The 27,586-nt window shown below is 39.3% G+C and overlaps 1 protein-coding gene and 1 non-coding gene across 2 annotated transcripts; both read right to left on the bottom strand.

Annotated features, from left to right (window-relative positions):
* Positions 1–555: 555 nt before the first annotated feature.
* Positions 556–26,959, bottom strand: LOC133525538 (protein maelstrom homolog). Its single transcript, XM_061861825.1, has 11 exons — positions 26,470–26,959; positions 22,762–22,969; positions 21,056–21,199; positions 15,626–15,865; positions 14,104–14,267; positions 13,826–13,969; positions 13,683–13,748; positions 11,708–11,780; positions 9,158–9,205; positions 8,323–8,409; positions 556–6,305 (listed from the first exon to the last, which is right to left on the bottom strand). Exons 1-11 carry the CDS (start codon positions 26,596–26,598, stop codon positions 6,268–6,270), a joined length of 1,341 nt encoding a protein of 446 aa, XP_061717809.1. The 5' UTR covers positions 26,599–26,959; the 3' UTR covers positions 556–6,267.
* Positions 13,222–13,293, bottom strand: Trnaa-ggc (transfer RNA alanine (anticodon GGC)). The gene has a single exon. It is a non-coding gene; the product is annotated as a tRNA-Ala (tRNA).
* Positions 26,960–27,586: the final 627 nt, after the last annotated feature.

The following is a 27,586-nucleotide window of genomic DNA, read 5'->3' as shown; positions in this document are numbered from 1 at the left end:
TGTACCTACTAAATATTCAAGTCTCGAAAGATAGTTTATTTTTCCAGTAGGCATATTACCTTATGCGCTTATAAACGCCAAATAAAGCTACACCGGCTCTAACCTTACACCACTGCTCGAGAACATTTAAAATTGTAGGTAATCAACATGTATTAAAAATACAATTTATGTAATTTACCTAAACTGTGTCACCTACTAGTCTCCTAGAAATAATGCAAGCCTAAGTCCTAGAAATAATACAATTATTTAATTAATTGCTACCCGATTTTGTTATAGTTTCTGGTCGGGACCATGCATGTGTCTGTCAGGTAGTCCTAGACCACCTAGAATGTTCCTAGACCACGGAAAACAACATTTGCAGGTCTTTGAGATTACTAAGAGCAGTTGGCTCTTCTTACCAAAAGTTTCTCGACCCCTGCACTAACCAACGAGAGATAGCTTACTTCGTTAGAATAATGATCTTAAATGTTATCATTTGGTCACTAAATTGTTTCCTTAATTTATCCTTAATAAAGGTCTCTGGGATCCAAGAGGTTACAGAAAAATAAACACAAGTTGCTACAAAAAATATTGTAATAGTCAACATATTAAAAAGCAATTTCAAATGTTATAACAAATGATTAAACATTTTAGGGTCAATATACAGCAACGTACTATTATTTGTGCCCTTTTCAACCAAAAGGTACTTATTGTCGGTTGTCAAGACGCTATTTCCATAAACCTTCAATTTGAAATCAACCTTATCGACAACCGACAATGTGGTACCGTTTAGTACAAAACGTCACACAGCAATTCTAAGTGTAAGGCCCGAGTGGACGCTGGAGTTGAGCGTGCAGCGGGGCGGGGCGTGCGGCGTGCATTTTAAACAAATGCAAACGTATAGGAGCGGTCATACTGCACGCTGCTCACACCACGTGAGCCCGACGCCGCGCTGCACGCCGTGCCGAGCGAGCGTCCACTCAGGCCGTACACTAATGCTTATTCTGTCAGAATCGTATAAAGGTACACGACTTCGTAATTCAGCCAATGGTACCTTCGCCATCAGACACATCGGAACGGCCAAGGTGTTCACAAATATCTGAACGCACTCTAACGCCTTGACAATAGAAACGTGTTCAGATATTTTGAGCACCTTTTTGTACAACGAATTTATCGGAGCGACCAATGTACTCAAAAATATCTGAACCTGCACTTTAACGCCTTGACAATAAAGCCGTGTGTATATGTATATGAGTATCTTGGCCGTTCCGATATATTTAATGACGAATGTACATATACTGTGTACATCGCCATCAGATAAATCGGAGCGGCCAATGTGCTCACAAATATCTCAACACCCGGTCACTCCAGCGCCTTGACAATAGAAACGTGTTCAGATATTTTTGAGCTCGTTAGCCAACCCGATATATCGGATGGCGACTACAAAGTACCCACAGTTAAAATAAATAAAAGTAGGTTCTTTTGTCTTGTCATTTCCTGAAGAGAATTGCTGTCGAGTGTAAAAGGATGAAGCCAGCATTTATTTCATCAATGTGAATGTAATAAATAAACGTCATATCGCTAGTATATTGAGCCTTAAACTATGACTATGACAAAGAAGAAAACAAAAACTTAAATTGTAGGTACTTAACATACATAATCGATGATATCAGAATACCCATACTAAAGTGAATTCGAAATAGAGGACTGTGAAAAAAAAATTCGTAGCCACAGTAAATTTACTGCCATCTTTCGACACATGATTAAAACTTTTAGAACGCCATTTGACTTTGATCCTTATTCTTCCACTGATATGTGTTAAATATCAAAAAGTGGCGCCATCTTACCGGGCATAACCCAAAGGTTATAGCGCCATCGTTGGAAACGATGCCGCCATAACTTTAGCCTTTGATCTATGAGATGGCGCCACTTTTTGTTATTTAACACATATCAGTGAAAGAATAAGTTAAATGGCGTTCTAAAAGTTTTAATCATGTGTCGAAAGATGGTAGTAAATTTACTGTGGCTACGAAGTTTTCTTTAACAATCCACCTCTATTTCAAATTCTCTTTGACCGATACATAGTAATTATATTTGGTATCACACACAGACATGACACATAGATTGTTCATAACATTTCGAATATATTACTTATTTCTATCCTTACGTAACATCACATCAATCTTTTACAAAGTAGTTTGAAAGTTGGTTGGTTGGGTGAAAAAGCGCTGGTGGCCTAGTGGTAAGAGCGTGCGACTTTCTATCCGGAGATCGCGGGTTCAAACCCCGGCTCGTACCAATGAGTTTTTCGGAACTTATGTACGAAATATTAATTGCTATTTACCGGTCGCTTTTCGGTGAAGGGAAACATCGTGAGGAAACCGGACTAATCCCAATAACGCCTAGTTTCCCCTCTGAGTTGGAATGTCAGAAAGCAGTCGCTTGCGTAAAAACTAGTGCCTACGCCAAATTTTGGGATTTGTTGCCAAGCGGACCCCAGGCTCCCATGAACCTTGGCAAAATGCCGGGGATAAGTTTGAAAGTTGGTTCAAATCTCGCGAAAACGCTTGTAATAATTTATGGCGTTATTGACAGAGTGTTAGCGAAGGTCTCCTTGCTTGGACAAAAATGCTCTTGTACAGATCGCAAATTCTCAACTGATTTTCGTGAAATTTTGTGAGCAGTTTCGATGATTAAATGTATTTTGGGTGACGTTTTTCTATATCACGTATGGCGCGCGTTCTAACAGTTATGTTTGGCTCAGATATCACATTTATTTAATTTAAATTTAGACACTGCAAATCAACATTAAATATACGTGTTTACACATCACAAAAATACAGTCGCCCTCAGATATATCGGAGCCGCTGAGATGCTCACAAATATCTGAACACGCCTCTATTGTCAAGGTAGTGCGTGTTTGAGTATCTCGGCCGCTCCGATATATCTGATGGCGACTGTACATTAATCAACAGAAAGCACCATAGAAAACAACCATTTCTGTTGCATTTAAATGCAAATAAACTTAGTTATTTTTCTTTCTTTCCTACCCTAATCATTCCTGACAATAAGTTGGACGGGCACTTCCGATCACAATCCGTTTTCTACGAGGAAGAATACTATTCCAGGCCATAGACGTTTAGACTAATATTTTAAAAAGAATAGTTTAGGCTTGCCTTACACAGTCTGAATTCAGTATCCCTAGTGTAAATTTGATCGACATCATAACGTGTCGAACGCGTTTGCGTTAAGTCTCATTTTGTATAGGATTTTGAGTTTCCAAAACGTCCCGCTTGGCGCGCTCTTTCTAAATCCAATACAAAATGAGACTAAACGCAAACGCGTACGTCACGTTTCGAAATCGAATTTATTTACACTAGGGGTACAGATTATTAATTCTGAACGCACGGTATTGCATACAATTTAACTGTTCCCCACACACATTCTGATTTTTGCAGATTATAAATTTCACAGATTGATCTCATGATCTGTCAGAATGATCTTGACGTGAGTTCTGAATTCAGAGTATGAAAAATCACATTATGAATTCCGGACGCACCTGTTTCTATACTTTATGTATAGACGAGCAGACACGCTGGAATCAGATTATGAATTTGCCATTCATGGGAGAGAGTGAGACAGACGTTTGCGAGACAACTGATCAATCTAAATGTTTAAGACGCGTTAGGCAAAGCTTTCTGAATTAAGAATCTGAATTCAGATTATAAATAAAGCGGTAGCAACTAGGTGGAATAATTCTTATTGGATTGTAACCACCGTTTATGGCATATTATAAGATAAGCAAATTGTTGAACTATTAATCTCACAAGAAAGACTGAAGCGTAGGAAGGTAACTTTTTTACCTTATCTGAAAAATAAAACGCAAAAAAACTTATAAGCATTTTAAACATTACAACTTACATACTCTATCTATTGATATTGGCATATATTGACAACAATTTCTAAAAATTATACAGGGTGATTTCTGGGTCGTGATCAAGAACCACTTTTTCTGACTCTGTAAATGATCTACATTATCATATGGTAGTATTTGATTAAAAGATAAGTAGTTAAATTTTTCTTATTTTTCAAGTAATATTAATGTTATACTAAGTAATCATGGTCACCCTATGACTGTTGACTCACGCTGTATGGAAAGCGGCAAGAAGTCACATTGAGTAGGGTGACCAAATTGTACGCAAAAATGTTTTTTTTTCTACTTGTCATCTGAAAAATAATCCTTATTATTGGTGATAATAATTAATTAGCGACATCATTAGGCTCACCTACCTGTACGATTTCTTGTTATCTTGCTCCACGGTCCCGAAATCACTCTGTATAATCTACTGTACTTTTACAGACATACAATTTAGCAAATATCAATTTCAATTTTATACCCTTAAAGGGTAATTTACAGATTTGGTTCCTTAGACTTATCTAAAATCTTTAAGTTCCTCAGTACATAAATGCAACTAATTTAGCTTCTATTCGTCTTGACGAGCGAATTTTTTCCTGATAAATGGCTGATAAAGAACTAAAATTATTCGGTCATTAAAGTCACGTCAAATGTTAACCCTTAAATGCATAGTGTTGCCAAATGTCTACAAAGCATTAGACACCTCACAGAAAAAGGCTTACGTTCTTGAACGCACCTTTATACCAAACATCAAGTAGTAGTCTTAGGACATAATAACTGGCAACACTAAAACCTGCGCACTTTTTTAAAATTATGACATTTGAGTTGGCGGCAACGTAGTTTTTGCTAAAGTTAGCGGAGCTGTAATTTATTTTTGATTTCACGTTATGCGTTAGGATAAATGTTATTTCTTCAGTAAAGATTGGATTGCATGTATTTGAATAACTGCTGCTTGATACACGCACGCAGTAATAAATAATTGTACAGTGTAGTTATTAAGTATAGTTATGTATAGATAGTTATAGTTCTAACACTTGGATAAGATTTACTAACACAATGATCCCCGATGGTCTTAAATAAAGAAATAATAATAAAATAATATAAAAAAACGTTATTTCTTTATTATAAATATATTTTTCCCGTAGACTGTGAATTAATGTATTTAAATAAAAGCGTAACTATCTTGTTATAAACATGAAATAATAAAATGTTAACTAAACGCATACTGACGCCATTTGGCAACTATGTATATTTTCGTATATAAACAAGTAAATACATATAAAAGCTGGATTTTTTATTTATTTTTCCTAGATCTCATCCAATGAACTAAACAAAAACATTTTTTTCTACCAAAAAAAAAATCATGCATTTAAGGGTTAAACAAGAAGTATATTTCGAGCAACTTTTAATTATACACTACTATTCCATATGAAACCTTAATGTTTCTTTGAAAAAATACGTCCTATTTGCTCCACCATTATTTCCAAGATAATATTGTTCTTTAACCTCCTAAGGCCCATAATACCAAAAATCGACCTTTTGATTTGAAATCAACAGTGGAATTATGGTTTATCTATTATTTTGAAATCGAAAGACAAAAAAAATCCTTTTTTCTAGCTGGAAATGGTTTAAATTACATAAAATATTGACGTAATTAGTAATATGAGAACTACTATACCTTTTTCTGTAGGTATTTAAATAAAAGTAAACAAAAAAATTGTAAATTTTCGGGTAGTTATAACAGGTAGGTTAATCAACCAAATACAAAACCGCCTGGATCTGTCACTGAACGACCTGACTTTAACCTACATTATTTGATCATGTAATGTTTGCATTTACCCTCAACTGGCTTAAGGAGCCATTTGAAGGTAATTTTTTATTTAATTACCTAAAGATATAGAGTATAGAGTCAGACCAAGTTGGCAGCGATTTTGATAGCCCAGACGGTACAAGTGTTATTTTTAACGTCAAACTTCTATGAAATTATGACGTTTAATTAACACTTGCACCGTCTGTGCTATCAAAATCGCTGCCAACTTAGCTTGGTCTGACTGTATGGGGTATTAGAAGGAAAAAAAAATACAAATTAACAAAAAGTCTGGGACTCAATAAAATCTTATACACTTTGTCACTTATTCTATAACACCAAGAGATTCTTTATAAGACATTTAAATTCTGACATTCTCCTTAACCTACTTATAGTACTAAATACCCTTCAAGTCCAAGTCGTACATACCAGACTACGAATACTGTTTAAGATAAAGTAAAATAGATCGGTGGACCTAAAATTGTCATTATTATCGCGTGATAAAGACAAAATATAGCATCTATCTCGCTCTATCCGTTTGTTTACTTTGTAGGTAATCTAGTATTTACTTGTTCATGTTAGTTGGAAGACCACGACCACGACCTGAAAAAGGAGTTTTATTAAAATGTAACAGATTAGGGTACTTTATCCTAGAACGTGAACTTGGAGTCCAATGTAGCTAGCAAATTTACACCCTACTGGAAACGTTGAAGGTTACTTTGACAACATACTCCTAGGTGCGAGTGGGAGGTCGCCACGCTACATAGCGCTGTCTCGCTCGCACTACAGTGCGGTAACATACCTCTGCCGGCGATGGTGGCCTGCGCGAAGCTGGCGGTGAGCAGGTCGCTGTCCGTCAGCTCGGGGGCAGGCCGGAGCTGCGAGTCTGAACATACTCCTAGGTGCGAGTGGGAGGCCGCTTCGCTACATAGCGCTGTCTCGCTCGCACTACAGTGCGGTAACATACCTCTGCCGGCGATGGTGGCCTGCGCGAAGCTGGCGGTGAGCAGGTCGCTGTCCGTCAGCTCGGGGGCAGGCCGGAGCTGCGAGTCTGAACATACTCCTAGGTGCGAGTGGGAGGCCGCTTCGCTACATAGCGCTGTCTCGCTCGCACTACAGTGCGGTAACATACCTCTGCCGGCGATGGTGGCCTGCGCGAAGCTGGCGGTGAGCAGGTCGCTGTCCGTCAGCTCGGGGGCAGGCCGGAGCTGCGAGTCTGAACATACTCCTAGGTGCGAGTGGGAGGCCGCTTCGCTACATAGCGCTGTCTCGCTCGCACTACAGTGCGGTAACATACCTCTGCCGGCGATGGTGGCCTGCGCGAAGCTGGCGGTGAGCAGGTCGCTGTCCGTCAGCTCGGGGGCAGGCCGGAGCTGCGAGTCTGAACATACTCCTAGGTGCGAGTGGGAGGCCGCTACGCTACATAGCGCTGTCTCGCTCGCACTACTACAGTGCGGTAACATACCTCTGCCGGCGATGGTGGCCTGCGCGAAGCTGGCGGTGAGCAGGTCGCTGTCCGTCAGCTCGGGGGCAGGCCGGAGCTGCGAGTCTGAACATACTCCTAGGTGCGAGTGGGAGGCCGCTACGCTACATAGCGCTGTCTCGCTCGCACTACAGTGCGGTAACATACCTCTGCCGGCGATGGTGGCCTGCGCGAAGCTGGCGGTGAGCAGGTCGCTGTCCGTCAGCTCGGGGGCAGGCCGGAGCTGCGAGTCTGAACATACTCCTAGGTGCGAGTGGGAGGCCGCTACGCTACATAGCGCTGTCTCGCTCGCACTACAGTGCGGTAACATACCTCTGCCGGCGATGGTGGCCTGCGCGAAGCTGGCGGTGAGCAGGTCGCTGTCCGTCAGCTCGGGGGCAGGCCGGAGCTGCGAGTCTGAACATACTCCTAGGTGCGAGTGGGAGGCCGCTACGCTACATAGCGCTGTCTCGCTCGCACTACAGTGCGGTAACATACCTCTGCCGGCGATGGTGGCCTGCGCGAAGCTGGCGGTGAGCAGGTCGCTGTCCGTCAGCTCGGGGGCAGGCCGGAGCTGCGAGTCTGAACATACTCCTAGGTGCGAGTGGGAGGCCGCTACGCTACATAGCGCTGTCTCGCTCGCACTACAGTGCGGTAACATACCTCTGCCGGCGATGGTGGCCTGCGCGAAGCTGGCGGTGAGCAGGTCGCTGTCCGTCAGCTCGGGGGCAGGCCGGAGCTGCGAGTCTGAACATACTCCTAGGTGCGAGTGGGAGGCCGCTACGCTACATAGCGCTGTCTCGCTCGCACTACAGTGCGGTAACATACCTCTGCCGGCGATGGTGGCCTGCGCGAAGCTGGCGGTGAGCAGGTCGCTGTCCGTCAGCTCGGGGGCAGGCCGGAGCTGCGAGTCTGAACATACTCCTAGGTGCGAGTGGGAGGCCGCTACGCTACATAGCGCTGTCTCGCTCGCACTACAGTGCGGTAACATACCTCTGCCGGCGATGGTGGCCTGCGCGAAGCTGGCGGTGAGCAGGTCGCTGTCCGTCAGCTCGGGGGCAGGCCGGAGCTGCGAGTCTGAACATACTCCTAGGTGCGAGTGGGAGGTCGCCACGCTACATAGCGCTGTCTCGCTCGCACTACAGTGCGGTAACATACCTCTGCCGGCGATGGTGGCCTGCGCGAAGCTGGCGGTGAGCAGGTCGCTGTCCGTCAGCTCGGGGGCAGGCCGGAGCGCTTGCGAGTCTAAACACACATTCCAAAGTATTCAAATACATGAAACGGTGTAGTAGGATTGGTAAGAACTTGAGTCTTATAAGTCTAAATTTGAAGAACTCCAGTCGTTATTAGGCGACTCTGCGCTTAAAAAACTGCCGAGTCTTTTAAGTCCCGAGTTGAGTTTTTCAAGTCCAAATTAAAGGGGTCTTCATAAAGACATCGTCTAAAAATTTACAGACTTTCTACGAGTGACACAAAAGAAAATTGCAATTTTTTTGATGATTTGTGCATAAACCATGAATCTTATGTGGAAACGATGATTTTTAGAAAACTTTTGTACATCATTTGAGAGTTCTCTTTAAAGGGCTCAAGTTTTTACAAAAGACTTAGCCTTTTTAACCTCCTTAGTGGTTGAGTTTCTCAAAATCGCTTCTTAGCTCTTGTACACTTTATAAATGCAACCTAGTGTGTAAATTGCAACTTTCTAGCATTGTGGTATCGTTTGGAGACGTTTAATAATAAATTAATTAATCTGAGGCGTTAAATTCATAGTTTTTTTTTATACCTGGTTGTAACAACTTTTGTGTTTATTATTTATATATATATTTAGAGTTTTTGAAGGGAACATAAACATGGCAACAAATCATACTAAAAATAATTCACCCAGTTAAAAAGAAATCGAAAGGAAATAATCACAAAAATCTGAGATGTAAATAACACGGTTAAGGAGCTTAGAACGGTAAGGATTTTTTTTTTTTATATGTTTAATACTTACAATCGGTCTTTGGCATGCGCATAGGCGGCTGTGTCTTCTTGCGGATGCCTGGAAAATAATATAATGTTATAAGAATGTTGAAGTTTTTAAGTTTCTTTGATTGGAAGTTTATGTTATTTAAATAAGTGTTGTTAAAAGAGCGAAATTTTCGATGAATACAGTTCCAAATTCCAACTGCATTAGTAACACGATTTCCAGCGTAATACGCCATTTTACAAGCTTATATTTAACTTGCAAGGTACGGATTTGATCAGCGACCGCCAATATGGCTTTCGCCACGGTCGCTCGACTGGTGATCTTCTAGTGTATCCCACACACCGCTGGGCTTCGGCCATTGAGAGTCAAGGTGAGGCATTGGCAATTAGCCTGGATATAGCGAAGGCGTTCGATCGGGTCTGGCATCGGGGTCTCTTGTCGAAGTTACCATCATATGGACTGCCGGAGGGTCTATGCGAGTGGATCGCTAGCTTTTTGTGCGGGTGCTCTGATAGCATGGACATTACCGCTGGCGTTCCGCAAGGTTCTGTGCTATCCCCAACGCTGTTTCTGCTGCACATCAATGACATGTTGTCTATCGACGATATTCATTGCTATGCAGACGATAGCACTGGGGATGCCTTTTACACAGGCCGCGCTAACATCCCTCGTTCTGAGGTGCTGGAGAGCCGTGAAAACCTTGTGTCGGATATTGAGAGCACTCTATCCAGAGTTTCGGTGTGGGGTCGCGATAATTTAGTCCGATTCAACCCCACAAAGACACAAGTTTGCGCGTTTACCGCTAAGAAAACCCCATTTACTGTGGTCCCTCAGTTCCAAGGCACAGCCCTTACCATGTCAGGGAGTATTGGGATCCTCGGTGTCGACATCTCCAGTGACGTCCAATTCCGTAGCCATCTGGCAGGGAAGGCTGCGCTGGCATCTAATAAACTCGGTGTGCTCAATAAAGCAAAGCGATACTTTACTCCAGGGCAAAGACAGCTGCTTTATAAATCGCAAGTCAGACCCCATATGGAGTATTGCTGTCAACTTTGGGCAGCAGCACCTGGATGCCAGCTTGGGCCCTACGACTCAGTAAAAAAAAGTGCTGTACGACGTACGTACGTCGACGATCTCAAACTCACAAGCAGTATTGAACCTTTAAGTCTAAGGAGAGACTTTGCCTCCTTATGTGTGTTCTACCGCTTGTACAATGGGCTGTGCTCTGAAGAATTGTTTGACATGATGCCCACGGCTACTTTCTATCACCGCACCGCTCGCCGTCGGCAGGGTGTTCATCCTCACACCCTAGAACCTAAATGGTCACGCACTGTGCGGTTTAAGAGGAACTTCCTCCCGCGCACGCTCCGGTTGTGGAATGAGCTACCTGCCGAGGTTTTCCCGAGGGTCTACAGTATGAGGTTCTTCAAAAAAGTAGTGTACAGATTTGTAAAGGGTCGGCAACGCGCATGTAACACCTCTGGAGTTGCAGGCGTCCATAGGCTACGGTGACTGCTTACCATCAGGCGGGCCGTATGCATGCTTACCATCAGGCGGGCCGTATGCTTGCTTGCCATCGTCGTCGTATAAACAAATAAAAAAAAACCTAAGTATGTTCGTACGGGTCCAATCTTGCAAGTTATATTTGACCCCACTTTCCGGTTTTTGATGAAGCTGAAAATTTGCATACATGTAAGTCGGGTGACAATGCAATATTATGGTACCATCGAGCTGATCTGATGATGGAGACAGGAGGTGGCCATAGGCCATAAGGGTTTTTAGAATTGTCTCGATGAGTATTAGTTGCCTATGGAAAGAAAAGTACAGTCAGCGATAAAAGCTTGTAACAAAAATTAAATGTTTGCCAAAAACTTATTTTAATATGGCTTTCTGCTTGAGACGCATTCTCAGAATCTTATTAAACGTGTTGTTCTGTACTTCTATGCAAATGAACAGACGTCTTGTAACTTTAACTATAGGATATGAATTCTATCTGTATTACATATGGATCGGATCTGTCAGTGTCAAAAGTGAAGTTTCTGGTCCAAGAAATGTCACTTTTGACAGAGATCCGATCCACATCTGATCCAGATGGAATTCATAACCTTTAATTAAAATTAGAATACGCCTTGAAGTCGCGGGTGAATCCAAGCATTTTATTAAAATCTAATATATATTTTTTTTATACTACGTCGGTGGAAAACTAGCATACGGCCTGCCTGATGGTAAGCAGTCTCCGTAGCCTATGTACACCTACAACTCCAGAGGAGTTACATGCGCGTTGCCGACCCTAACCCCACCCCCCTCGTTGAGCTCTGGCAACCTTACTCACCGGCAGGAACACAACACTATGAGTAGGGTCAAGTGTTATTTGGCTGCGGTTTTCTGTAAGGTGGAGGTACTTCCCCAGTTGGGCTCTGCTCTAGATCTGGAATGACATCCGCTGTGCTGTGCCCTACCACACAAGGCGAGATGACATTCACAATGCCCATACCTCTCTTTTGGACGTAGTTTAAGGACATACCCGGGTCCGGGTCCGTGAATATTTAAGTATAATGTAAAGTTCGAACTTACTGCTATCTGATTTGTTGACTGGAGTGGACTCGCCGAATGATTCGCTCAAGGAACTGGTGAGTGATATCATCGCCTGAAACAAATTACACTGTTAAATTAAAACTACAAATAATACATAGACATAGAACATTTTTATTCAACATCACATGCAATGGCAGAGTTAACAGACAGTAACTTAAATACTAAGAAATGGAGTTGCAAATCTTAGGAAGAAATATTCATGAGTGTTAAATAGGAGCTTGCCTCAGAATAATGATGCAGTGTATTTACTACAACACTTGTTAATATACTTACTGTATTTACGTTTTTGAGGGGTGGAGGTATATTATTCCAGCATTTCGTTGCTGTACATTTAGAGTTAAATATAATCTACATTAAAACTAACAAAATTTGTCCCCCAAATCGTACAGTCAGCGTTAAAATAACGTATTAGACTAAAACGCGTCAAAAGTATCTTCCATTCTTTAACCTAGTAAGGACCAATATGCATTACAATGTACATTGCGTTTCAATCTAATTAGAATCTAATAAACCAAAGTGGATTCTTTAATTTCATTGCTTCCTCGAAAGAACGAAATTCATCCCAATACTACATATACACAAGGTTCAAATTAAAGATAGGAAAATTATGTATGGTGAGCCTTACGAGGCTAATAAGAATAACTTAACAAATGTGACGTTTTCAATCAAATGATAAGAGAGTCGATAAGGTTGATTTCAAATTGAAGATATATGGAAATAGCGCCCTACTGACAATCGACAATAAGTACCCTTTTGGTTGAAAATGGCGCAAATAGAAATATACTCTGGCTAGCCAACTTTGCCAGTAAAAAGGTGCGAAATTCAAAATTTGTAAGGGAAAAAGATATTTCGCGCCTATATTTTAAAATTTGCCGTCTTTCTCTACTAACAAAGCCGTCTTGCCAAAGTATATGTCTTTATATGAGAATAATAATATTGAGATAGACTTTTGAACTGAAACTGTAGAGATATATCTCTAGTTGACGACCGGTCTGGCCTAGTGGGAAGTGACCCTGCCTATGAAACCGATGGTCCTGATTCGAATCCCGGTATGGGCATTTGTTTGTGTGATGAGCACAGATATTGTTCCTGAGTCTTGGGTGTTTTCTATGTATTTAAGTATTTCTATATTATGTATATCGTTCTCTGAATACCTTCAGTATTTTTACAAGGTTATATTTAGAATGTATGTACGAGTATGTATGTTCGGGTCAAGTCTTGCTAGCTAAATTAGACCCACTTCCTAATATTGAAATGAGCATAAACTTTACATGTAACTTTGCAATACAATACCTATTATGCTACCATCGATCGAGTCGATCTGATGATGGACACATAGGAATTCTGTGATAAAACAACGCAACCCAATTGCGTTTGGGTTTGTTAGTCATATCAATGAGTATTAGTTGCCTGTCGAAAGAAAAGTATAATCAGCGATAAAAGCTTGTATAAAAAATGTTTTTTTTAATTTTATTATTGTATATGATCAACTCTGGTCAACGCGGGACTCGAACCCACATCTTTGGATTGCCGGTCCAATGCGTTACCAATTGCGTCAGCTGACCATCCGTCATTCACCGCGATTTAACCATTGCAACTGTGACAACGTCACCAGCGACATCTGCACTTTAAGGTTTACAAACATAACCAAAAAACTTATTACACGGTAATCTGTTGTTTATCGACCGGTTTGGCCTAGTGGGTAGTGACCCTGCCTACGAAGCTGATGGTCCCGGGTTCAAATCCTGGTAAGGGCATGTATGCGTGTGATGAGCATGGATATTTGTTCCTGGGTGTTTTCTATGTATTTATAAATATTGATATATTATATATATATCGTTGTCTAAGTACCCTCAACACAAGCCTTATTGAGCTTACTGTGGAATTTAGTCAATTTGTGTAATAATGTCCTATAATATTTATTATTTAGATAGCCATTGAATATCACACTTACCCCGCTGCTTCCAGCTACGGACGGCCCCACGCGGTCCCTCCTTTGCTCCTTAAAGTTGAGGATGCCCTAAAACAAAGAAACGATATTTATTCAGCATGTAACGATAATCGTCTATCGGCGGAGGTACAGATGCCAGTACTCACATCGACATGGAACTCGCGGGGCACGTGGCAGCCGGGCAGGGCTTCGATGCCGGCCACGGGGCAGATGCTGTCCAGGATGGTGTAGGCCCAGCGCTGCGTGCGGGACAGAGTGCATTCCACGGACTTGTCCTTTTCTTCGTGAGACTGCGGACAACTTACAAGTGTTATAATCGTACACCAAAGATATGTAGAGTCAGACCAAGATAAGTTGGCAGCGATTTTTACAGCCTATACAGTGCAAGTGTTATTTTAAAGTGTGGATCATATGTAGCACATACCTCGCATCCTAGTCCAGGGTTGTACTTGAACTGATCTTTCTTCAGCTGTGTGAGGGCCAGAGACTCTTTGGGGAAGCCTTCGTCCTGATGGGACTTAAGCTCGTTAATCATGTGGAAGAAGAGGGTGTCGAGCTTGTACACGCGGAAAAGACGGTCGTCTTCGGCTGAAAAGTCATACAATTGAAAATAAAAATTGATTGTGACAGGGTGTAAATTTAGTCACCTGATTTAATTTACGGTGTGAATATATAGGTCATACTGAGCAACTTATATTATCCACCAATCGCGAAATCGCAAAAAAAAAAATTGTCTCGCCTATAGAAAATGTCAACGTCAGACTTGGCTGGTATGTATGTAATAGCAAATTTTTTGTTTCATGAGTTTGCGATTATCGCGTAGAATCTCATTCATAATGGAAACTTAACTCCTGTAGAATTTTCTAAAAGCTTTAGATAACTTTCCCGACTTCTTGAAAACTCTCTACAACTCACACTTTGCACATGTGAGTCAGAAACAAAATATTTAAGTACTTGCAATGTACATGCATATTAAATATAAACATCAAATTCAATAAAAGCGTTAAACACAAAGTATAACACCAAAAATAGTCCCAAACAAAATTAAAATAACAATATTTCACACAAGATTAAAATATAACTTTGTGAAAATTATACTAGATCAGTTGTGGGTGCTTCCAAATCTTCCAATACCTTCTTAAAGCACAAGCAGCATTCTTCTACACTAGACCAGTTGAATCAAGCTTCATACACAGTAGATTTACGTACAAGCCCTGACGCACATTTCCTTAATAAAGTTGGTCACCGGTATAGTGTTATCTGGTTCTTGTGACTCAAGGGTTGGGTCCATCCCTGATGGTGTTTGAAAATGAGACGTGTTATGAAATGAGGTCGAATTAGGACTGAGCGAGTTGTGTGAACGAATGTGTTGCTACTGCATGAGATAATCCTAATCAATGGTGACTTGGTGAGGCAAAGGATTAATATGAAGATAGTGGAAAGGCCGGACAAAAATGACTGCTGCTGCTTTTTACTCGACTGCCCAAAACAATAGAATGTGGCTTTTGTTTTAGGGTTTAATTCAGTGGTATGTATGTCAGTTTTGTTATTAATAAATGACTTACACTCGTCTGTATAGTTATGAAATTGGTCACTTACCTTATCAGGTGTATCAAAAACAGTTTTCTTTACCTGACTTATGTACCTTTGGGCTCAATAGAGAAGATGATTATTGATCTATACCTGTCACGTTGAATGTTGGTCCCTGTTACAGGGTCTAAGATTACTTACACGCTCGGCTGCACATCTGCTGTATATAGTTGGTCACCAGCGCCACCTTATCCAGGATAGTGTACACCAGAGGCAGGTCGAATTTGATGCTTCAGGTAGTCTATAGTGTGTGCTAGGATTAGAAGGTAGTTCGTCTGCTCGTTTGCCGCCTATATCATACAAAAAGATAGTACACAATACTTATTAAGCTAGTTCAGGGGTCTAAGAATACTTACAAGCTCGGCTGCACATCTGCTGTATAAAGTTGGTCACCGGAGCCACCTTATCTGGCATAGTGTACACCGGAGGCAGGGTCTTCGTCCCCTGACTACCTCGATGCTGTTGCTTCAGGTAGTCTATAGTGTGTGCCAGGATTTGAAGGTAGTTTGAGGGCCGGACCGAACTGTCAGGCATATTTAGTCCAAATTCTTCACAACCGATTTTGATGTCGCTGATGTAGCCGGGTGGAATGCGATCTGTGAAGTAAACACATATTACACATAAAACTAATTTTAAAGTTTACCTCGAGTTTATTCACTCGCTGGACATGTTTCGGAGAGCCAGGATCTGCATTTTCAAGCACTAACAGTACTGAGCAGCTGCAATCGTGACGTCATTTTGTGAGGAAGACTGTATACAAGAGCTCTTTCGTCACTTTTACAAATTGAACCGTAAAGTATAACCGGCCGTTACGGTTTGTAAGGGTTAAGGTGGTTCGATTTTCATACAAAAAACAATCGCTATTTATTAATTAATTACACAATATTATTACATAACTAGTTGCGCATCTATCTACTTTCGAATATTAATTTGCGCTAAATTAATAGAAAAACTTTGTTTCATACAGAAATCATGCAATAATCAACGTTATATTTTTATAAATTTTACTCATGTGTGTGACAAATGTCGTGTACAAATACATTGCGGCGTTGCCACTCCATGCCTCGGACGGCCATCGGCGCGACGTTGCGATGTTTGACGCGTTTTTAGCCGACTCTGTCGACACTGACACTCAGTGTGACCAGGCGTACGATAATTGTCGTACATGTACGATAATTTGGGCCCCGGTATGACGTAATGTTCCCTTGGATGATGCCACCTTAAAAGTCTAGTAATTTGAAGCAAAATATGACACTTTCTCTCAGAAATAGGCTAAAATTAGTATCTTTTGGGTGTTCGGCTCCTTGGTGTAAGTTTAAAGTTTAAAATGTCTCAATTTCCTGTATACCATTTGAGTCTATCCCAAAAATACACAAATATATACAGATTTTTTGCGCAATTTAGACCAAAATTGTCTTTTTTTTATTATTAATTGAAAATTTAAGCTTATTTTGCTAGACATTTTTAGGGGCTGCCTTTTTGATTGGCGTACGACATTTTTTTCAACGGTACAATAATATTGACACTCAAGTACGATAATTCTCTTCCGCTCACCTGGCAACACTGCTGAAACTTGACAGGACCTGGGGCCTACCGCGAAAACCGAAATTCGCAAATTGCGGGGATCTTTCTCTTTTACTCTCACTAAGACGTAATTAGAGTGACAGAGAAAAATGCCCGAAATTGACGAATTTCGATTTTCCCGGTAGCCGCCCTGGTGCTTGAGGTACTTGATAGAAAACAACGCTGCCGCATGTTCTGAATTGTGATTTTATGTGTTTTTGGATTGAAAATGATAGCAACGTCTAAATCAAGTTACAAAAATCATCGATATTCTGGTCCGCCAAAAACCAGGAAAAGTGTAACTGTAATTGGAGTCTACAAAAATGACCAATTCATAGAAAATATGACCTAGAAACTAGTTCACTTTTATAAAACTCAATTTTGCCCGAGATTGTACTTAGGCGAATACCTAAGGGAGCTAAGTGTATTGATCTTGAATAATTAGTTGGCTAATATATGACTCCAACATGATATGGACATTTACATCGTAACTATTATACCTAGTTGGTTACTAAGTTCTGTTAGGTACTCGATTTCTTTCTTTCTTCCTAGCGTTGTCCCAGCATATTGCCACGGCTAAATGGAGCCTGGGGTCCGCTTTGACAACTAATCTCAAGATTTGGCGTAGGCACTAGTTTTTACGAAAGCCACTGCCATCTGACCTTCCAACCCAGAGGGTAAAACTAAGCCTTGTTGGGATTAGTCCAGTTTCCTCACGATGTTTTCCTTCACCGAAGAGCGACTGGTAAATATCAAATGATATCTGTTCTGAAGTTCTGTTACTCGATTTGCAACCTCTTTATTTCCATTAAAACAAATGCTACCGAAAAAATAAAAAATGACATAATGTGGTGGATTTGTGAGCTATAATTATATACCACACATAACGCTTATCTCGTCGTATCTATAATGAATTGGGGCCTAAAAGAGAATCGTATTCCAATATTTTGAAACGCTTGTATTACTTTCTATATTAACTAAAAGCGGCTTTAAATATGTTAAATTAACAAAATATATTTTGACAGATGCTTTCGCGCCCAAAACACATAACTACATACACACGTAGAAGATACGAACTTTCAACTGATATTTGTCATTTGTTGTTAATCGCCTAACTGTCAACAGTGTCAATCCGAGAGTTGTGATGTCATCAGAATCTTCAATGACGTTTCGAGTTTGGTCACGTGACGTGTGCCAAAAGATATTTTATATTCAATATTTACAAAAATATGGTCATTACAGGTCCCCTAAAAGTAGTTTAACATGTTCTTATAATCCAAAAGAATTTATTGGGATACAATTATGCCCTAAGATTTGTAGATGGAAACAACACTATTGCGTTGCACAAATGTGGGCACCCGCCAAACATGATTTTGGGCGTGTCATACTCAGGGCTAACACAGATTCATTTCTGTGAAAAAGGTGTGAAAACCGGAAACTGGAAACCGTTCTCGAACCAATAGTGAAGCCCTTAAGCCACACCCTATTTCAAAACCAGCCATGGATCTTTGAACAGGACTCAGCTCCTGCACATAAGGCAAAAACAACTCAAGCCTGGTTTCGAAGGAACAAAATTGACTTTATTGCCCACGAAGACTGGCCGTCCTCCAGCCCGGACCTTAACCCCCTGGATTATGCCATATAGCAGGTTATTGAGGAGAAAGCCTGTGCTAAACCCCACACAAATCTTAACTCCTTCAAGCGGGCCATAGTTAAGACAGTGACGGAATTAGACATGACAATCGTGCGTGCCGCTATTGATGACTGGCCTCGTCGTTTGAGGGCCTGTGTCAAAGCTAGAGGAGGCGATTTTGAATGATATTGTCATATGTAATTCCTGATTTTGTGTACTTCATTTTAATATATATTTTATTAAATTTTCGTTGGTATATTTTATGTAGATAAAGATTATTGCAGTAACAGAATTTAATAACCAACTAGGTAGAAAACAATGCAATACATAAACACATAAATTGGATATGATGTGATCCGTTGAATGAAATTGACAATAAATAAAATAAATAAATAATTTTCTATCTCTAGGCATTGTGTGAAACTTCTAGTTGTGTCAAAATATCGGGAAATCAATAATATAAACAAACATGGTAAATATCTCATTTCTTTTTATAATGGTTATAAATAGAAGGCCATGCAATTTTGTAACTCACTGTAATTTAATTAAATGTATCGTAAAAAAATGTTTTAATTCTACTGTAAAATAGTACCTACTTTTTTAAAGGCTGGGCAGTAAGGGATTGCTTTAATTTTAGAACAAAACAGCGTTTTTTTTTTTTGAAAAATATACCGGAAAATCTGACTTACAAATTTGGACTTTCTTGGGTTCATTCTACTTAGAATCTTCTCCACCCTAGCATTAAAAAAAGATATCCTAAAATATCCATACCATTACGTCACATTTTAGTGTGAAAGAAATTTCAGTGTAAAACTAAAATTTCAATACTAATTTTCGGGTTTATTTAGCACGAGGATTGATTATGCTAGTGATTCTGAGTTGGAAGAACCCAAAAATATCATGATGTGTGAGAATCAGATTTTTAATATTTTTATGGAAAAACGCTCATATTTCTCATAAAATAATTTATTAATAATGGGTACTTGATAATACTGATAACAAAAAAAAAAAAATGAGTCTCGAACCCACATCCTCTTGCATGTATTTCCACGTACATACCGCAACGCTATTGAAGCCTACTCACGCTGTGCCAAATTGTCTACTACAAGGATCTCAGTACGACTGTTTGAATGTGTGAGTGATACTTAGAAATAGAGTCAAGAAACATTCTGTCGACATTAAGGGGTAGTTTTTGTACAATGAAGTGTTCAATGTTTGTTTTAATAGTTCAATATTTATTTAAAGAGTGCGCTAAACATAATTTACAGTATAGAAATACCAAGACTACTCCACAAAAAAATTAAAACTCAAAATTTGCAATTGTGGCGCCATCCAGTGAGGTTTAAGCTTTGGGTAACCTAGTCGAACCACCTTAATGGTCAATTCTCATTAGCGTTCGGCCAACACTGCTTTTAACCTGTTTTCCTACTCCTCTATTGTTATCTGTCATTTATGCATTCATTAACACGAATATAAGAACATACATAAAAGGGTTCAAGAAAAGTCTATATTGTCTATTCCTCATAACAGCACTTTTGCTTTGAATCGCTATAACGTTACTGCGATTAATAGCTACCAACCTAACAAAATCAAAACTAATACAGTTTTAAACTAAGTGCATGCTGCCAACTTATAAAATATTCATTTGGTTGCATAGTAAAAACAATTACTTCATAAGTCAGAAACACGCATGTGACACCCGTAATATAGCAACACCCATAGACTACGAAAACCGCTTAGCGTTGCTTGTTAGTCTCCGTAGGCGACTGTGGCCAAAATCGAGAAAAAACTGTCCAAAAATTTAATTTTGCAAGGAGCAAGTACCAGGGCCTCCTGAGTTACGAGAAGGTGTCACCGACCGGCCGGGCCGGGGGGGGGGGGGGGGGGTAACAAAGTATGCTCGTGCGTCTTAGCTATATACTTTTTCTTTGTTTACCTAAATTAAGATTTATTTTTGTTGACTCGTAGGAAAAGTATTGTATGCAACGTTGTATAAGTAGGTCAAAAAATGCTCATGGCGTATTCCTTTACAATGTTCGCCTACGCCTTCGGCTCCGGCTCACATTGTAACTCACGCCACTCGCCTTTTTTGACCCTTCTTATACAACTGTTGCATAATAGTACATTACGATACAAGTGCGAAAAATAGGAAATTCGAAACGAGTGGCGATAAATTAAAACACAACCGAAGGGAGTGTTTTAAATCGACACGAGTTGCGAATTACCTATTAGCACATGTATCGTACAACGTTTTACAGTACATATGGCCCTTTAAATGTTCGCCACAGTAACGTAATATGCTAATTTTCGCACTAGTGCGGTAAAGTAGCACCATATGTACTGTAAAATACTATTATACACCTATAGCTGGTGTCACCCACGATGACGAGCAGATTTGTCACATATAACAGGCGAGTCAAGGCACTTACAGAAAATCGGTACAGAAAATAGGAGTGAAGCTCTTCGTGACGTACGTAATGTACGTATGCAAATACGACAGTTTTTACCCTGAGACGGTCTTACCTGTGATAAATTGTATATGCCTTCCCCACAAGGACTTCACATAAGTTCCAAGAATCTCATTGCTTACCTGGATTTATAATTTCATGGTAGTTGTCCTTAATGCCATCCATTAAGTTGAATCGGAGGATAGTGCTCTCTCCCATTATGAATTCGGTCCCGGCTTGGCAGTAAAAATTGACATCCATCAGGTATATGTCAGCGTGGATTAGAGCTGAAAAAAGTTTTAACTGAAAAAAATTCTAAAACTGTAGTACATTTTGTAGTAACTTTCAGCTTTTGCAGCATTAAACGAAGTTGCCGCTTGCAGGCTCCATCGGACAGATTTTTTTTCTCAAACTTGCAATGAAATGTTGACCTGACTTACTTCAAATTAGGTCCGGACTACGTATCCGGTGCGATGAATGAAGATGATATGTAAAGGAATTTCATACATCCTTGGACACCAAGGCCTGTAAAGCAACCTTCTTGTTTTTAAACGTCAAATTGTGACACGTCTTGGCATTCAACCATCAAATAGTAGAAGATTCATAATTTCTTATTAGGTGTGTAAACCTATGAATAAAACAAATTGACTACAATTTTTTTATCATTGCAAATTTGAGACAAGCCCTGTAAAAATATCTGCGAGAAACGGCGTTGCCAGCCGCGTATGCCTATCGTCTACTTGGCCCTTCGTTTCGCGGCCTCTATAGTAATGTACTAATACACACCTCGACCTATAAATAAGAAAGCCTCAGACATGTTATTGTCGGCCGTGGCTATGTAGTACACTATGGTCAAAATGATCATGCATCATCATCTCCTAGCCGTTTTCGACCACAGCGACTGCGTTCTAGCGCTGAGAGCGTCGCTGGTGCGCTCTCAGGTGACTAATACAGCCAATTTTTGCAGCAAATGTGCGACCAAATTCGCTGCAAGTCAGCACCCCTCCGACATAATTGTAAAGTATGGCCGCAGGTGGTCTGGCCTTCAGCTCTTCGCGCTTAGCGTCGAGCTCTGTGCGCCGCCTAGCATCAAACTCACGCACCGGCGTCTGCACAATATGCCTCCAACGTGGACGGTCACTGGCTAGATTCTCCCATTTCATTGGCTTTATATTTATTTATTTATTTAAACTTTATTGCACACATAAAGAAAAATGTACAAATGGCGAACTTAATGCCAAAAGGCATTCTCTACCAGTCAACCATTGGGTCAAACAGAGACATTTGTGCATGTTGGTGCAGGAAAAAATAATAACAAATAATAAGGAAAAAATTAAACGTGAAGTCAAATAATATCAAAAATATATAAATAGTTAAATACTACTACTTATATAATGTATAAAAGATAGACTAATACATATAATTATGTACATATAATGATGGTGAACCTTATTTAAGTTCTTCTGACAGAAGATGCTTGCGAAGTAGTCGTTTGAAAACGGGTTTACTTGGGGCTTGTCGAATAAAGAGAGGGAGGGAATTCCAGAGACGGATTGCCTCAACGGCGAAAGAGTTAGACATAAAACCAGTACGGTGTGAAGGAATCGAGAGTTTGAGAGAACGGGAGGAACGGAGTTCACATCCTGGACGGGGGGTGATGAAAGTGAATTTACGTTTAAGATAACCAGGGGAGGAAGGCTCGAACAAAATGGAGAATAAAATACTCAGGATTCTAAGGGACCTACGACGACGGATGGAGAGCCAATTTAGCTGACGGCGATATGAGCTCTCTTCATATGCCGCTTCAACACATTTTGAATGCCTACATACTTAGTACCAAAAACCATACCTTCGTTAGAGCTAAAAGAGTTCAACTGGACGAAACTCTTGATATCTTTAACTTCGTCTTCTTCAGCTTTCAGCGCCTCCATCTGAATCTGGTCTATCTCTGCCAATGAAATGCCGGTGGAGGTGTACTTCTTTTCGGGGACGTTGTACTTCTGTTTGGCCTGCTTAGCCATGGCTTCGAACTTGGCTCGGACTGGGGGAGGTGCTTCCTAGTAAACAAATATTTCTTTTTGTATTGACATCTGCTACACTTTCTGAATTGAGTACCTGATACATGTTGAATATTATAACAAAATTAAGCTAAATGGATAGAAAATAAGCCATCCATTATAAAAAAGTGGAATTTAAAAAGACATATTGAGATTATAAAAAAATACAAGGCCCCAAAGTCCCAAAAAATTTTTTTTTTTTAGCTATCTAAAAGAAAATCAAATGGATTCCTAATAATTAATTAAAAATTTTAAATTATAAGACAACTATATACATAAATGCAATATTTTAGGGTCAAAATACCAATTTTCTTGATCTCCATACATTTAGAACAGACTAATGTAATGTGACGTCACATTACAATATAATTTTGTTAGAGGCGTTGCAATCGTCGAGTGCGAGCGTCAGACTTTAACTCTCATTTCTGACCTTTGTGTTGCTTAAATTCCATGAGTCCTACATGTATAGACATAATGACATTATTAACAAAAAACTGTCCAGTAGCTAATTGCGCGCCTCCTTAAGGTCAAACCGCGACCCGGGATCTGTATGCGATACTTTGGGAGTAGGGTTGCAATACCTCAGGATTACCGTGAAGTCTAGTGACCTATGTATAATGTTATCATTATCTGTAAAAGCTTGTAGTGTTAGGTGTCAATGCTGAACACAACACCAAACTATACAATAACTAACCATATGGATGCTCATCAAGGCTTGTCGCTTGTAATATGAATCATTGCATTTGTGTTGAGGTTTCCTTAATTAACAATGTGAGTGCCAATCCTTCAAGAAAAAGGATCATAGTTAAAATGGCACTCTAAAAGTTTTAATCATGTGTCGAGAGATGGCAGAAAATTTACTGTGACTACAAAGTTATCTTACCATCTCCATTTCCGACCGGTTATTTTGCGATTGTAAAGGTTTCATAATCATTTAATAATAAAATCATTTAAATTTATTTAATAGATGTATAGGACATACTATTCGAAGAGGGGAAACGAATAATGCCACCATAGCTTTCGCTTGGAAACCGCCGGGCGGAAGCCGTGGCTCCAGGCGTCCTGTACACTCTAGGCAATGGTCTGTCCTAAGAGAGCTACGAGCGGGGTTGAACTGGAGCGAGGCTAGAAGGCGAGCTGAAGATAGGAAGGCGTGGCGCGAGCTTGTGAAGGCCCTTTGCACCTCTGGGGTGCTTTAGGACAACAACAACAACAAAGTTTTTCTTAAGCTTAGAATAAATTTAAAAGTGGAAAAATTACTGCCTTGGGTGAGTCTTGAACTCACGGCCTCTGGATCCAGGAGGATCTTTTGCACGTGTAAACAGATCACCCAACAATGTATTTGCTTGTGTTTGTAATTTAATATGTGACCATTGACTTTCCATGGACTTGCTTTAAGAAGAAAGAAGACGACCGATTCTCCATACAAACATAGTCCCCATTTTCCTCTCTGGATATTGAGATTTTGGAAAATATTGATACATAATTGCATATTTTACACTGTATCTTGGTTAACGTGATCTGGTCCTGGCAGAATATCAGTGCCTCTCCCATAGGGTGAAGCGTAATACTGAGCCAGAACCCTTTTGTTTTGCTGCGACGCACACAACATTTCCTATATGTATGGAACAGTATTATTTAAATGTATTTTTTTTTTTTCTCTTTCTACTACTATTTTGTATAAATGTGTATTTCTCTCATACAATTTTGTATTATCTGTTTTTTTTTGTCATTTTATTAATTGTATTTCCTGTGTGTATTGTGGCAAACAAATAAACGGATTATCTATCTATCTATCTAATTTGATGTATATTAACCATAGCTATCCCCCTACATTTGACATTTTTAGATTTTTGTATTATTACAAAAATTAAGAGCATAAAATTGATTTTGTTGGATTATTATTTATAAATTGTATTATGTATGGAACTGACCTGTTTCTCTTTGACGTCTAATGTTAATAAATATACACTTTTTAAACACTTAACTCAATATCACGCTAAGTTTACACAATTTGTGATTTATGTGGGTACGATACGAAACCACGGTTGATTAGAGAAACATGGATAGTGATAACTTTGAGACGGTAGTTAACCTACTGATAAGATTTGTAAACTATTTTAAAGTGATTATATTATGTATTAATATTACTTATTAGTAATTATGTACAACGGAGTTTATTGAAAAGATGTTGTGATCATTTTATTCTGCATTATTCGATAAATAGGTAATACGTTTGTGACGTCACTTCTCGAACGACAAATGGCATGATCAACCAGTTGCGAGTGGCTGGTTAGCAGTGAATATAAAAGGGCCCGACCCGATTCATTTGCATCATTCTCATTGTGATTCTTCGTTGCGCTGCAGCACTGAGTTAATCGTCGCCACAGGAATATTGAAAGTTAAGTAAACACTATGTCGATCATTATTTTAATGTTTATGTACCTACCTGATTAATTTGGTGAATTAATTATTAAATAATATATTGGTGAATTATAAAGTATTAGTTATTGTATTTATTAGTTGTTGATGATATATTCACCTTGAATAAATAGAATTAGTAACTTTAATAAGGTTATATTTTCAATTATATTTGTTCATTATTTAATTTATCATACTAGGAATCCAAATAGCATCTAGTGATAGTTTTAGCAGTTTCGAATAATTCTGAATCAAGGTAAATAAATAACTTGATGACAAGTTATGCCAAATTTATACAGTTAACTTAGTGTTATCAAGCAGTATTGTGAATTTAAGGTAATATTGACTATTAATTCTGTTTCAATTGCTTGGTTACATAGCAGTGGGGTTTGCTTTACTCGGATATCCATTTTAACTTAGTATTCTCACAATTTCATACAGAATTTAAAATTCTTCTAACTCCTATAGTAATTAATAATTCAAAAAAAAAACAAACATAGGGGCATAGCTGTGGTTGATATACAGCAAATTGTGTCAAAATATTTACAATAATCTTAATATCCAGAGAGGAAAATGAGGACTATGTTTGTATGAAAAGGTGATTTCGCACGGGTCCACCACTTTTGTCTTGATCTCAAACATTCAACTTGTCATCTCTCACTCAATCCTATTAGTCCTATTTATAATATTTTATATACTTTGTATGGATTGGGTGAAGCGATATCACGACGGAGGTGAGGTAGGTAACTTTGCCGGCATGTTACCGTGATGGTAGAACCTCATGGTATTTGAGTGCTTTTTGAACTACAGGGATGAAACCATTTTATCTACAGTTGGAAGATTTTTATCGAAAGTAGCGGTGCAAGCACCGCGGCTATCGGTGGAGCAGGAATTAATATACTGTTAGCGAGGTCAAACGCATTTTTTTATCTCAGGAAAATACGAATATTTCCCGCTGAATGCGTCGAAAAAGTTTATGTAAAATTAACCTATTGAGTATATAGAACTATTCAAAACAGCTTGTAATAACAAAAAAATCATATTTTAATGTAAATACAATGAAAATATACTAAACATACCCTCCAAAACGGGTCCGCAGCTTTTGCAACTTCTTGTAGGTTTCCATAGTTGACGCCTTTCTTCCTCTGCTCTTCTCTAAAATCTTGCATGAAAAAGTAGTATGCGTTTTGCGGCGGCTTTTTCGGCATTTTTACTACCACAAAATTATCTTTTATCAAACAATAATTTTTTTCCGGAAACGGTCCGCGTCTGCTAATAACAAGTACAAGTATAATATTATAACAACGGGAAAAATATTTAAGGGGAATGAATGATTTAGTGTTACCAAGTGTGCGGAAGAGAATTATCGTATTTGCGGTATTTGAGTGTCCAAATTATCGTACCGTTGCAAAATTATCGTACGACTATCAAAAAGACAGTACCCCAAAAATTGCTTGCAAAATAAGCTTAAATTTTCCATATTTTATCAAAGAAAACAATTTTCGTCTAAATTGCACAATGATAAGTTTTATATTTGTGTATTTTTATGACAGATCGTTTTACAGAAAATTTCGACAAATTTGACTTACACCGAAAGCCCAAAAGGTGCTAATTTTAGCCTATTTCTGAGGGAAAGTAAGTAAATATTCTTTATTGCACCAACAATTATACATTTTATATACATGTAAAACTACAAAATTTTCATAAATTTTAAAGGACAATAGAACCAGGTAACAACTGGCTTATCGCTAAAAAGCGATCTGTTTCCTACAAACAAACACAATAAAAAACACAACACAACAGTGTCGTGGTTTGCTTCAAATACTGGACGTTTTGGGTGGCATCGTCCAAGGGCTGAAATTATCGAACGTATATCGTACCGGAGCCCAAATGATCGTAGATGTCCGATAATTATTATACGCCTGGCAACACTGGAATGATTTGAATGAAATACAAGAATTTGTTCCGTCCTGTCAACTTTTTTAGGTTGTAAAACCAAGAAAACCGTTTGCTTGATTAAAATTACAAAATATTTAATAAATCATCAATTTATTCCTATTGAAGTGAATTGATTTCATGTTATAGTGTAGTATTGCATTCCAAAACGATTGCATTGTGATTATTTATTCACAAAAGTAAATTTAACTTTATGAATTGTAAATTTAACAACGATTTTCAATGTACCTCGAACAGGCG

Source organism: Cydia pomonella, chromosome 15 (genome assembly GCF_033807575.1).
Source record: "Cydia pomonella isolate Wapato2018A chromosome 15, ilCydPomo1, whole genome shotgun sequence".
Lineage (NCBI taxonomy): Eukaryota > Metazoa > Arthropoda > Insecta > Lepidoptera > Tortricidae > Cydia > Cydia pomonella.
The sequence above is the reverse complement of the archived record's forward strand: the minus strand, read 5'-3'. Positions and strand labels throughout refer to the sequence as shown.